We start from the raw sequence: 12976 nt of genomic DNA on the forward strand, positions 1-12976 counted from the left end.
TCCACGAGCGATTGGTTAAAATAAACATTCATTTCATTTTCTCTTCGTCTATTGGCTAATCTAGGTGTCATTCATGTAGCATGTACTTGCGTGGAGTGAGAGCATTATGTTTTTAATGCATCCATTCCGGGAGTAACGTTAATTGGGTATTTTACTATTTATAGGGAGGGTTCGAGGGAATTGAGACGAGCAACGCGTACAAAACCCTTGTACTGATAGTCTTGTTAAATATCAGAAATAGTTGTCATTGACTCAAGTCTTATTTTCTCCATACACCGTCCGTGTTTGCAATGTGTGAAGTTAGTTCACGCTAGATAGCTAGTACCGAACGTCCCGTCTCTCCCCTCATCCTGTAGCCAGCCTAGCTAGCCTAGCCATCATTTAAATCTGGAGCAGGATACAGAGGTAGGTAAAAGCTATTATTAAACCCACGTCTGTCTGTCTATCTGTCTGTCTGTCTGGTGGGAGGGCTTTTCGGGATAGTTTTGACATTATGGTCAACGTCGATCAGCAACTATGAAGAATCACAGCATTCAATACAGTTATCTTCTTTTTGGCAGACTCTCGTTGCATGCATACCTGTGGTTTTGTCATGTTTACGTCTGTTTGTTACGCACCCCAATGCACGAATCATGGCAATGACGTATTCATCATCACCTGCTCGTACTGTCCGTATAATAAAGACTGGCGCCACATAAGCAGCGTCCTCATCATGGGCATTTTAAAGACATTGAGTCATTGGAATTGAATGAAATAACATGTCCTTACATTCAAATTTTGCGTCTAAGTCCAATCATTTTCTATTTTGGATCTAGCTATGTATCAAATTCAATAGTTAAACATTCTTAAATAACAATGGGACCTTAGAAACACTGGTTTCAAATCAAACATCACAATTCACAAGCTTTGGTAAGGCATCAGAAATAGCCCTATTTCAATTATGCCTGAGTAGTGATGAGATACAGAATGTCTGAAATCCAAACAACAAAGGACATTACTACTGGCTTAAATCTCAGGAAAATACAATATGTTGTTGTTGCTAAATTGACATACCTAATAGTATAATTAAAGATGCCCTTTGCATAGGTGAAGCAGAAGAAATTTCAAGGATGAAGTTTTAGGCAACCAGAGCAGGAGCCTGGTACACAGCTCATGAAAACAGGCATAAGGGAATTGTGTTGTGATTCATTGGCCTGGTACATGAGCTCAACCCTAGTGACCAGTTCCCCAAGACACTCTTCCTCACTGCCTATTGAGCTGTAGCTGAGGGCATGTAGCTTGGTGTTGTTCTTGGCTGTGTGTATGTGTCCCAGACAGTCCCCCTCCCTCTGGCATCATGACTGGGTCTTTTCATGCTGAAGGGGAGTTGCTTCCTGTCCGGTGCTGACTCGCAGGGTGGAGACCACTTGGTTTCTTGATTGCATGTTTGTTAACATTACTTTTTTCCCCCCACTGCACACAATGGCCCTTCTCTCTGCACCTGTCTTTCAAGAAAGAGTGAACTTGCATCAAATCACTGTTTTTTTTTTTGGTCATGTACACTGTTTAGCAGATGTTATAGCGGGTGCAGGAAAATGCTTATGTTACTAGCTCCTAACAATGCCGTAAAATGTCAAGCAAGAACACAAATAATACAAGATTTAATCAAGAAATATCCGATTAACCTAACAACCCAAATAACACTGTAACAGTCATCCAAATGCAATCTATACCCATCTACACTGGATGAATTTACATAAGATATACTAAGAATAGTACAACAGTAACATTAGATGTATTAGAGTGGGCATCACTGGTCTGTATTACACAAAGACCAGTTTAAACAGGCTCCTCACTGCTCGTAAGAGACAGTAGCAATACAATGTCTCTCAGATGTTACTCAACTGGAACTAAAAGCTATTGAATGTACAGTAGGCTTATGTTGAATATCAGTACATGTGTATTGGGCCTCAGTCAGTCAGTGTTGTCATTGTTTCCCTTTACTCTACAGGATAGTATGGCCATGACGGGAGGGACTGCAGCTGCCCTTCCCATGAGCAACCACACCCGGGAGAGGGTGACCGTGGCCAAGCTGACACTGGAGAACTTCTACAGCACTCTGCTGACACAACACGAGGAGCGAGAGACCAGGTGCGTGTCTCGTATAGGCCACCCATGCATGTGACAGCCAGGTGTTCCGAATATTTGCATTTGGCAATGCAAGCTTGTTTTAAGATACATTTTTAAGAGGACCCAAATATTGGGTTGTTATGTTGATAGAACGAGAGACTTTGTTCTTTATAAAATGGCTGGGGTTTATTCCAACCCGAGCATCCTCACATTCGTGAGCTAGCGTCACAATTACAACTGTTTAGCCAGACTGGTTTCAGAGTAACTAGACTGGGGTAGACTGGTTTCAGAGTAACTAGACTGGTTTCAGAGGAACTAGACTGGGGTGGACTGTTTCAGAATGCCTGCATGTTCCCCTCTGTTTTTCCAGGCAGAAGAAGCTGGAGAAAGTCATGGATGAGGAAGGCTTGATAGATGAAGAGGTAAACTAATAATGGATTGGAATCAATGTCGTGGGTAGCACTTTCTTTGCATGTTTGTTACATCTACTATTTTAGAGGAAACCATATGGAACTGATTATTGGTGTCTCTGTGCCCGTGTTTCTCAACAGAAGGTAATGCGACGCTCCCAGCACGCCAGGAAGGAGACAGAGTTCCTGCGGCTGAAGAGGACCCGGCTGGGCCTGGACGACTTTGAGTCACTAAAGGTCATTGGTCGAGGCGCCTTTGGAGAGGTGTGTTATGATATCTCTCTCTCTCTTCAGTTTATTTTCTGTATATGAACCTTTGCGTGTATGCTGGTATGCTGGTTGTGGATTAATATGGTCTTTACTGAAGTTTTCAAGGTTTGCAATGTATGGTTTGGTCTGACCACTCATTTATAAAGCAGTTAGCAACTAATTACACTAAAGCCTCTCAAATGTGGCATACTCATGTGTGACTCCTACGTTTGTCCTCAGGTCCGCTTGGTGCAGAAAAAAGACACCGGGCACATATATGCCATGAAGATCTTGAGGAAAGCTGACATGTTGGAGAAGGAGCAGGTGGCTCATATTCGGGCAGAGAGGGACATCTTGGTGGAGGCGGACGGGGCCTGGGTGGTCAAGATGTTCTACAGTTTCCAGGATAAGAGGAACCTCTACCTCATCATGGAGTTTCTACCTGGAGGTGGGTTTCTCTTGCTGGACACAGTCTGACTCCACAAATTACATCAAACCATTTTTTATTAGATATAATTACTGGGAATTAATATAGTGACATTACACATTGTACATAGAGACATCTAGAGCAGGGATCTTTAACCTTTCCCATCATGTTAGTAATAAAAACTATTTTCACATCTTATCAGGTGAATGATAATGTCAAGGAGAAGAAATCAATTAATAGATTTGGTAGATAGTTTTTCATTATTTTAACCTCCCCACATTGTAATTGAAAGAGGGAGGTGTGAACTCTAACCTGGCCAAAAATGTATGTCCAAGTTAAGAAAGTTTTATCAGCAGCTCCATTGAGTGTAATTAACAATAATGAGTGTAATTTGTTCAGACCAATCCCGGTTCTTGTTGCGTCATGCTGATGGCAGCATCTGGTTTTGGCTTAAAAAGGTGAGTCCATGGACCCATCCGGCCTGGTGTCTTCGGTACAGCCTGGGGCTAATAGTGTGGGGAATGTTTTCCTGGCACATGTTAGGTCCCTTGATACCAATTGTGCAACGTTTGACCGCCACACCTTGTACTATCCATGCCCCGACGAATTCCGGCTGTTCTTGAGGCAAAGGGATGGGTGTACCTAGATGGGCGTACCTAATAAACTGGCCACTGAGTGTATATTTAATTGGTCATTTGTTACTCACTTTAGTGGCATAGTGTCATTAATATCAATGCAATGTGCAGGTGACATGATGACCCTGCTGATGAAAAAGGACACCCTGTCTGAAGAGGCTACCCAGTTCTACATAGCTGAGACCGTCCTGGCCATCGACTCCATCCACCAGCTGGGCTTCATCCACAGAGACATCAAACCTGATAACCTGCTTCTGGACTCCAGGGTGAGACACTGGCCTGGTCCAGGCCTACCCCTGTACACAAACAGACACATGCTCAGAGACACGCACACAGAGAAGCATTCACTTACAGATGGCCAATTAAAGTATATAATAAGCGTTCATATTGAAGGTGTGATCGGAGTCTTTTCTTTTCTGCAGGGTCATGTAAAGCTGTCTGATTTTGGTCTGTGTACGGGACTGAAAAAGGCCCACCGTACAGAGTTCTACAGGAACCTCACACACAACCCTCCCAGTGACTTCTGTGAGTCCCTCTTTACAACTTGTGAATCATTCACTTTTATTTTCACTCAGACAAAATAGAATTTGTTTATTCAGTGTTTTTTATGGTAGAACACTGCCATGTCTTTGAACTTGCAATATTCCACAGCCTTCCAAAACATGAACTCAAAGAGAAAAGCAGAGACATGGAAGAAGAACCGGAGGCAACTGGTAAGAGTTTGCATGTGAGAGACTATATATTTTACTGCCCATTATATATTTGGTACCGCCCTTCCCATTGGTCCTTTGAGTAGGATCCCTCTCAGGGACCTCATGAGTGTTTTTGTTAAGGATCCTCTGAGCACCATAGACCATGGACTGCTAAACAAGCACACCCAATACTGTAGCCTTTGGGTTGTTTTTTCTTATTAGTGTCTCCCCATCTGTTTGTGTTTAACCAACAGGCCTACTCTACAGTGGGAACACCAGACTACATTGCTCCAGAGGTGTTCCTGCAGACGGGATACAACAAGCTCTGTGACTGGTGGTCTCTTGGGGTCATCATGTATGAGATGCTGATAGGTATGTCTATGTAACCGAGTCAATTACAACATGCCCAAGTCTGTGTTTCATTATGAACTCAAAGATAGCCAGCTAACTTTATGAAATAACGTCCTAACTCATTGTTCCTACTTTGTAACATACTGACATTCTCCCCTGGTGTCTCTCTCAGGGTACCCCCCGTTCTGTTCTGAAACACCCCAGGAGACATATAGGAAGGTGATGAACTGGAAGGAGACGTTGGTCTTCCCCCCTGAGGTGCCCATCTCAGAGCGGGCCAAGGACTTGATTCTCAGGTTTGTGGTCATATGATGCCTTATAGGATATCCACTGGTGTGTGTGTATGTATCAGAGTGTATTAGGAAAAAATTATTATAGCATTTACTGGTATAATGCTTTAGTACTTGTTATAAACATGTATGAGCCTTTTTTTAATAACTTATTGTAAGTCTTATATGTTAGGCCTATGTCTCCCGATCTAGAAAATTTGAAGCTAACTCAGAATAGCTGTTACTCAGTCATGATCATTATGAGATGTTAATAAGACATAAGATGGTCATACATGTCTTATAATGCATTATAAGTGGATCGTAAGTCACATATCTGCAGGCTGAGTTACCAAAATGATCACATAAGAGTTATTCTATTCACATCCACAAAAACACGCAGTATCAAACTGCAGTGAAGTAGACATTTTATTTCAGCGCAATGGATTTCCTGTTGTGAAACAAAGGCTTTGGTGCTCCAACATGAACCCATTTCAGGTACTGTAATGACGCTGAGAACCGTGTTGGTGCTGTGAGTGTTGAGGAGATGAAGAGTCACGCCTTCTTTGAGCCTGTGGACTGGGAACACATCAGGTATGTGTTTGTTCTTCAGTACTTACATGTGTGTGTCTAAGCATGTGTGATGGCAATATCTTAAAGGAGGTATAACATTCAATCACATCCCCCAAAAAAGCCAAGTCACGTAGCCTTCATTGGGTTGTCTTTGATGCGTTTCAGCAAAATGCATGTGGAAAAAGGTTTTAAATAGACCAACGGCTCACATTTGCCTTCCTTCCATAGAGAAAGACCAGCCGCCATCTCCATTGAGATCAAGAGCATTGATGACACATCGAACTTTGATGAGTTCCCAGAATCGGACATCCTTCAGCCAGGTAATAATAATCACTTTGTCTCTATTACTACTTTTCATACATGAAATGCAGCTCAAAGTTTTTCACAATAAGCATGAAATGATAAAAATGTAAACTATTAAAGCAGAAGAAACAAGTTTGCTTTGGTGTACAGGAATCTTTTGAGTCATCTCTGCCTTAACTCCAATTTAGATTTAAATAGGACCAATAGTCCTGTTATTCACACATTCCTACAGTTCTCAGGTCTAGAGTAATTTCCTATTCCGTGTTGCCCTCTAGTGGCAAGGAGGAGACAATAACACTGGTATTAACCTTAATACACTGTTGTATATCATTTACAATCTTGTTGTTTCAGTTTCCAACGTGACAGAACCAGACAAATCCAAGGACTGGGTGTTCCTGAACTACACCTACAAGAGGTTTGAGGGGCTGACTCAGCGTGGCACCATCCCCACATACATGAAGGCAGGGAAGGCCTGAGATGAGGGAAAATGGGAGAGACAATGTGGATACAGGGTTGGGCGATAAACCCCTGCTGTGCTGAAAGCACAGGATCAAGAATGATGATGAGGAGGTTCTTGGTTTCATGCTTCACTGGGGTTTTCCTGCTTGGTCACAGATCCATTGGCAAGAGGAACAGGGATATAAATAATACATGCATCGTCTTTTGTCTTAGGCCTTGCTTGGGCTGTTAATGGGGAAGTTTGTTTTACAACTTAATGTTCGATGGTTCCTCAACCTGAAAAAACTGAAATTCCCCTTTTGAAATGACTACTACTAGGTGACTAAATCAACAGGCACGTTCCTCTGCCCAGGTGTTGCTGAAGTGTGCCAGATCTTACAACACTTGGATAGGTATTTTACCTATTGGCTAACCACGTTATAGCAATCTGGTGCCCGACGGCGTAGTCGATGACGAGGTACGCAACCATTGGTTGATGCAACGTCTGAGCAGGGGAACGTGACATCATATCTGCATGTTTACACACTGATTTGCAAGGTCTAAAACACTGTAGAAGGACTGCCCCACACAGGGTATTCGTTGGGGCTTATCCTAGTGACCTCATATGACTGAAGAAAAAAGCATATAGTTAATGTTAAGTAAACGTTGTTTTCTAAACTTGTAGGTATAAAAAGTTCTAACGTTTCAAGTCTTTTATGGGTGCCATGTTAGCCAAAAAGTTACATTCTAGTTACAATGCAAATAGTAATCCTTCCATCATGGAACGTTCGCTGCTAACATGGAGTATGGTGAGCTATCCATACATGGATTAATCCCAGAGCCATAGATACATTGTGGTGTCTATTTAATGCCTTGATAATCTGGAATTAATAGCTCTAAATGATTTAATGGCGTCAAAGATGCATAGAAAAGTGTTGTAATGTAGAATCAGATTTGTTTTTGCAAGTTAAGAGGACAAGTCATGGATGTCAATGAAAATTCAATGCTACTAATACTTAAAGGTAGCAATATGATGCAGAAAGTAGACAGCATGTTGGGTCAATTTCCGCAACAACTAAGAGTGTTGAAGCGTGATACTCAACTTCTCTGCTTTTTTGGTCCTGTGGCTACCATGCTGTATACGGTATGAAGCGCAGATGGTATGTGTGACTACAGTGTGACTACAGGAGAGCAATGTCTTGCATCTCGCTCATATCAATATCTGCGGATGTCATTTTGCTGAGTCTAATTTTACAGTAGTTACATTTCTGTTCAAATTTATTGACAAAGATGGCACCTTTATTTATTTTTCATTTTTTAAATAACATCGGAAATCATGTTTGCGCTCCACTTCACATCACTCCCCAAAATGCATCCATTTAAGTTAGGAACTACATTTAATTAAATGTACCATTTTATAGTCAACCTTCACTAAACTTTAGTGAACACCCGCTGTGTGTGATGTCATAAATATAGATATTCAAATTTAGGGGTCAAACATTTCAGCGACTATGATTTAGTTGTGCAGAGGTGGTCAGCACAACTTGCATATCCACTAAACTAAATGAATGTAATGTTGCCCTGGCTATCTGGCACAGGTCAAAGTTCAAATGCTATGTGATCTGGAGCAGGTGTAAATTCAATATATCAAATTATTTATTTTGACAATTAACAAATTGATAAATCCCCAAATGTTTGCAGTAGTAAACACACCACACATTAGGGTGCATCATGTGTTAATGACGAATTAAAGTGTTGATGACTAAAATGAAATACCTAAAATATAACAATGCAGAAAGATACCCATAGACTTCCAGTTATTGCTCTAATGCTAGTTAGCATTAACTTGTGAAACTACCTCTAAGTTCCTTCATACTAGACACAGACCTAAAAAGGGTAACCAGGACTTCATCTGACTCTGGGGAAGTAGATAAAGCGCCTCATTGCCAAAATCCCAAAGTATCCCTTTAACTTGTAAATGATTCAAGAAGGGAAATAAAAACATTGTTTACATAGAGAAGAGTTAACTTTTATGAAAAGTAGTTTAACTTAACTCAAATTCATTATTTGATGCATTTGTTCATTCTGAACTCCATTTGTCTTTCACCAGAACATGTTACAAAATATATTAAAGGGATAGTTCACCCAAATGACAGAATTACACATTGGTTTCCTTACCCTTTAAGCAGTCTATGCTTTGTTACCAAATGTTAATGTTTTAGCATTTGTGGCACAAATAATTATGTCATTTGGGTGAACTATCCCTTTAATATAACTGGGTTGGCACTGGGAGGGAGCAGGGAAGGGTTGTGTATGTGTGGTAGGGGATTTGCACAAAATGCTGATAGGTTTCCATCCAATTGGTGACAGATTTTCATGCAAATATTCTAAAATCTGTATAAAAGCTATGTGCATTTTCCTACCAGAAAGGTTTCCATCAAATTGACTTGTTGTGGATAAAAGTCTGCGTGATGACGCAGTGCACGTACAAACACTTTTGCGGTTAAAATCCAATGTACCGAATAAAAAAGACAAGCTAGATGGGTTTCTATCGCACTTAACTGTACTTATGGTTTTGTCACAACAAATGTTGCGTTATATAGTCAATGTGCCCACTCTGGTATTGGCACGTGCGCTCTAGCCAACAGCTCGTATATACAGTGCGGGAAGTCTACCTACATGATGAGATTATTATGGGTAAATGTTTATTTAATTTTTTTTTTAACTAGTCAAGTCAGATAAGAACATTCTTATTTACAATGACGGTCTACCGGTGAACAGTGGGTTAACTACCTTGTTGAGGCGCAGAACGACAGATTTTTACCTTGTCAACTCGGGGATTCGATCCAGCAACTTTTTTTGTGAAAAAACAGCCAAGCATCGATCATCATGTAACCAGAATAAGACCATCGTTGTTTATTGGAAAGGAGCATCAAGCTCATCACTGTTCACTTTCACTACGGGTGAAATTCATCCTAATGTATTTAATCTTCAGTGTAATAAACTGTATGTTTTCCCGACCACACAATATCGCGTAACTCCCAAGTTTACTTCGATATGTTTATTATAGCAATACATGCCCATAAAGGAGTTTCCACCGCCATTTATAGCATAAATCATTTTATCTGCATAAAGATTGCACCTTGTCTACCGTATTTTGTTTTGTCAACATTTGTAAAGTGTACGGACAAATGCGTCGTCATATTTTTGGGGGGATGGAAACCTGGTTAGTAACATTATTTCCCCCCCAAAAAATCCTATGTGGTATGTTCTGTTTTAATGAAGCCTGTTTCATTTTCCTGGGAAAGGAGATCGGTAGAGGAATTCCTTGGATGGAATGCACGTAATTTATGAAAATTGCCAATCGCAATATAAAGTCAAGAGAAGGAAAAACCCTGGAAGGAAGAGAGATGACTAGAAACGATTCGGTTGACCGTTTTGTGTGTGGATGAATTGTCAGAGTAGAGGACCTTGTGCATTTCAGGTAAAATAAACTCAATGTTTATATCCCAGGACAAATTAGCTAGCAACAGTAAGCTAGCTAAATAGGACAAATTAGCTAGCAAGTGCAAGCTAGCTAGCTAAATTGCCATAAATGTTGAATGATTTTCGACCTGTCCCCAAATTAATATAATTGGTTCAGAGTTTGTTTTGGTATTTTAACCTGCGTGTCATGATCGCGTTTGGTGTGGGGGGGACAAAATAAATGTATGCACGATGGCGCACGCACGCAGCCGGTTTGGGTTCCACGCCATCATGCATACATTTATTTTGTCCCCCCACACCAGACACGATCACAATACGCAGGTTAAATATCAAAAACTCTGAACCAATTACATTCATTTGGGGACAGGTCAAAAAGCATTAAACATTTATGGCAATTGCGCTAGCTAGCTTGCACTTGCTCGCTAATTTGTCCTGGCATATAAACATTACGTTTATTTTACCTGAAATGCACAAGGTCCTCTACTCCGCCAATTAATCCACACAAAATGGTCAACCAAATCATTTCTAGTCATCTCTCTTCCTTCCAGGCCTTTTCTTCTCTTGACTTTATATTGCGATTGGCAACTTTCATAAATTAGGTGCATTACCGCCACTGACCTATTTCGTCTTTCACTCACCCACGTGGTTATAACCAATGAGGAGATGGCACGTGGGTACCTTCTTCTATAAACCAATGAGGAGATTGGAGAGGCAGGACTTGCAGCGCGATCTGTCAGAAATAGAACTGACTTCTATTTTAGCCCTTGGCAACGCAGATGCTCGGTGGCGCACGCGAGCAGTGTGGGTGCAATAATTGAATAACATGTATGTCTAAATTTATTTTGCAATCCTCGTGCATGTGACGTGAGTGGTGTAGTCACTAATAAGTGTTTTAAGTTTGTGTGTAATTGGTAGAGGAAGGATGGATGGGGTAATTAATATATTCACTGTAGAACTATATGTGTACAAATCTTTTTGAATATTTGAGTTCACTAATACTCAAAATAATAAATGATTCCAAAACTACAAAGCCCAAAATGTTTTTTGAACTTTCAGAACCAGGCTCCTATTGGTACAAAAAGGATCCAAAGGGATAAGTCACTACATCGGTTGACTATCTTACTGTGTTAAGTATAAGAAATAATTAGCATGCAGTCAGATTTCTGCTGCTGAAAGTATCCCAGTAGGGTGCGCCATTGACTTGTGCTAAAAACAATATCAATTGAGCACAGACAATTCTATCAAAAACAGTCAACTTGCTTCTGAATGAAGTCAAAGGTAGCTTTCATTTTCAGGTGCTTGTGAAACATTGTATGTATGTATGTATACTGAACAAAAATATAAACGCAACATTTAAAGTGTAGGTCCCATTTTTCATGGGCTGAAATAAAAGATCCCAAAATGTTCCATATGCACACAAATCGTATTTCTCTCAAATGTGGGACACAAACTTGTTTACATCCCTGTCCAGTGAGCATTTATCCTTTGCCAAGATAACCCAGCCACCTGTTGTGGCATATCAAGAAGCTGATAAAACAGCATGTTCATTACACAGGTGCACCTTGTCCTGGGGACAAGAAAAGGCCACTAAAATGTGCAGTTTTGTCACACAACACAATGCCACAGATGTCTAAGTTTTGAGGGAGTGTGCAATTGGCATGTTGACTACAGGAATGTCCACCAGAGCTGTTGCCAGAGAATTCGATGTTAATTTCTCTCTTTTTCACCTCCATTAAATCGAGTTAAGGAGGAAATCGACCTTTTGGACAGTAAGATGAAATGACTCAATATCGCCATCTGCCGGCCTTTGGGCCACACTACTACTGAATTGTAGTGCTTATGCTTTTAAATGTCCACAAATAACAAAATGAATATATTATTGCTATATACACTATACATGATTACTTACGCTTATTATAAAGTATTACCAAAATATTTATCTCCCCAAAAAATATTTCGGGAAATATTATGTTAATTTCCAAACATTCATGTAGTAGGTTCGCATGCCCTTGTAGAGACGGGGCGGATCTTATCCACTGATGACGCAAATACAGTTGTGCCTTTTTATTTAAATGACGGATGTTGTGACATCGCATGTAGAACTACAATGCTATGGCTACACAATAATAAATAATGTCTCACGGTTATAGCCTATGATTTACCATCCATTGAATTTACCTATTGTCACTCAGAGGCATAGGCCTATTATTCGCCAAGGCAAGACGTTTTGCCAAAACAGCCTATTTTACAGACTTATGACAATGTTTTGTAGGCTAGATAGTAGCGTAAATATGTAGGCAAACTTGTGGTGCAATTTATTTATTCGCAGTGTCGTGACAATTTTAAGATATCACTGTGACCAATGGTCATGCGTAAAAGGCAACTCGTTGTAAATGTCCTCAATCCATGAGGCTCAAGGCTAACCGATACAATTATATATTTTTTCACACATTTATATAACGTTGTGTGTGGGGCTATAAAATGCTCTGGGACTCCCGTTTACTTTAGCTGTAGACAGGCTGTATTCGATTCTGTTGCAAACCGTTTCTTTAAACGGAAGCAAACGGAACGAACGTGGAGTGACTTGCCTCAATTTGTCCAATAGAAACTCTCGTTTTAGTTGCAAAATGGAATGCAACTGTTTGAACTAATGATTACACCCCGGGCTACAGACGGGATAATGAGACAGCTGCTACACGTGACGGTTATATGGTTGTATAACGCAACAATATTTAGGTCAACGCGATTCTTGTTTGGCACGTGCATACTTACACTTACATAAAGTCTCGTACATACGTCTCGAATAACAACAGGTGAGAGACAAATATGTTCGAAAGAGGGGGGAAAAGACCACTCGAATGAGTTTACTTATATATGGTAATTTGTCAGGTTGGACATGGATATTTACACGACGAAGCAGTGTTTTCACTCACAACACAAAACCGTTCAATTATAGGGAGCCTGTGTAGTAGCCTATGTAGTAGCCTATATAGACAATCACTTTTCCCTCAAATACATGCAAAATTACACTTTAGCC

The 12976-nt window shown here is 40.5% G+C and overlaps 1 protein-coding gene across 1 annotated transcript; it reads left to right on the plus strand.

Annotated features, from left to right (window-relative positions):
- The first annotated feature begins 55 nt into the window (after positions 1 to 55).
- Positions 56 to 9478, plus strand: LOC115180498 (serine/threonine-protein kinase 38-like). Its single transcript, XM_029742639.1, has 13 exons — positions 56 to 405; positions 1991 to 2130; positions 2480 to 2531; positions 2661 to 2783; positions 3009 to 3216; positions 3942 to 4096; positions 4253 to 4355; positions 4482 to 4543; positions 4777 to 4894; positions 5046 to 5169; positions 5638 to 5733; positions 5941 to 6032; positions 6367 to 9478. Exons 2-13 carry the CDS (start codon positions 1997 to 1999, stop codon positions 6489 to 6491), a joined length of 1392 nt encoding a protein of 463 aa, XP_029598499.1. The 5' UTR covers positions 56 to 405; positions 1991 to 1996; the 3' UTR covers positions 6492 to 9478.
- Positions 9479 to 12976: the final 3498 nt, after the last annotated feature.

This window comes from Salmo trutta, chromosome 40 (genome assembly GCF_901001165.1).
Source record: "Salmo trutta chromosome 40, fSalTru1.1, whole genome shotgun sequence".
In the NCBI taxonomy this organism is placed as follows: Eukaryota; Metazoa; Chordata; class Actinopteri; order Salmoniformes; family Salmonidae; genus Salmo; species Salmo trutta.

What these genes read in the sequence shown, in the direction of transcription:
- LOC115180498 (XM_029742639.1), top strand. Translation starts at nt 1,997, where the DNA reads ATGGCCATGACGGGAGGGACTGCAGCTGCCCTTCCCATGAGCAACCAC. An exon ending in CATGGAGTTTCTACCTGGAG is followed by an intron (nt 3,217 to 3,941) that starts GTGGGTTTCTCT and finishes TGCAATGTGCAG; the next exon opens with GTGACATGATGACCCTGCTG. An exon ending in GTGGACTGGGAACACATCAG is followed by an intron (nt 5,734 to 5,940) that starts GTATGTGTTTGT and finishes TTCCTTCCATAG; the next exon opens with AGAAAGACCAGCCGCCATCT.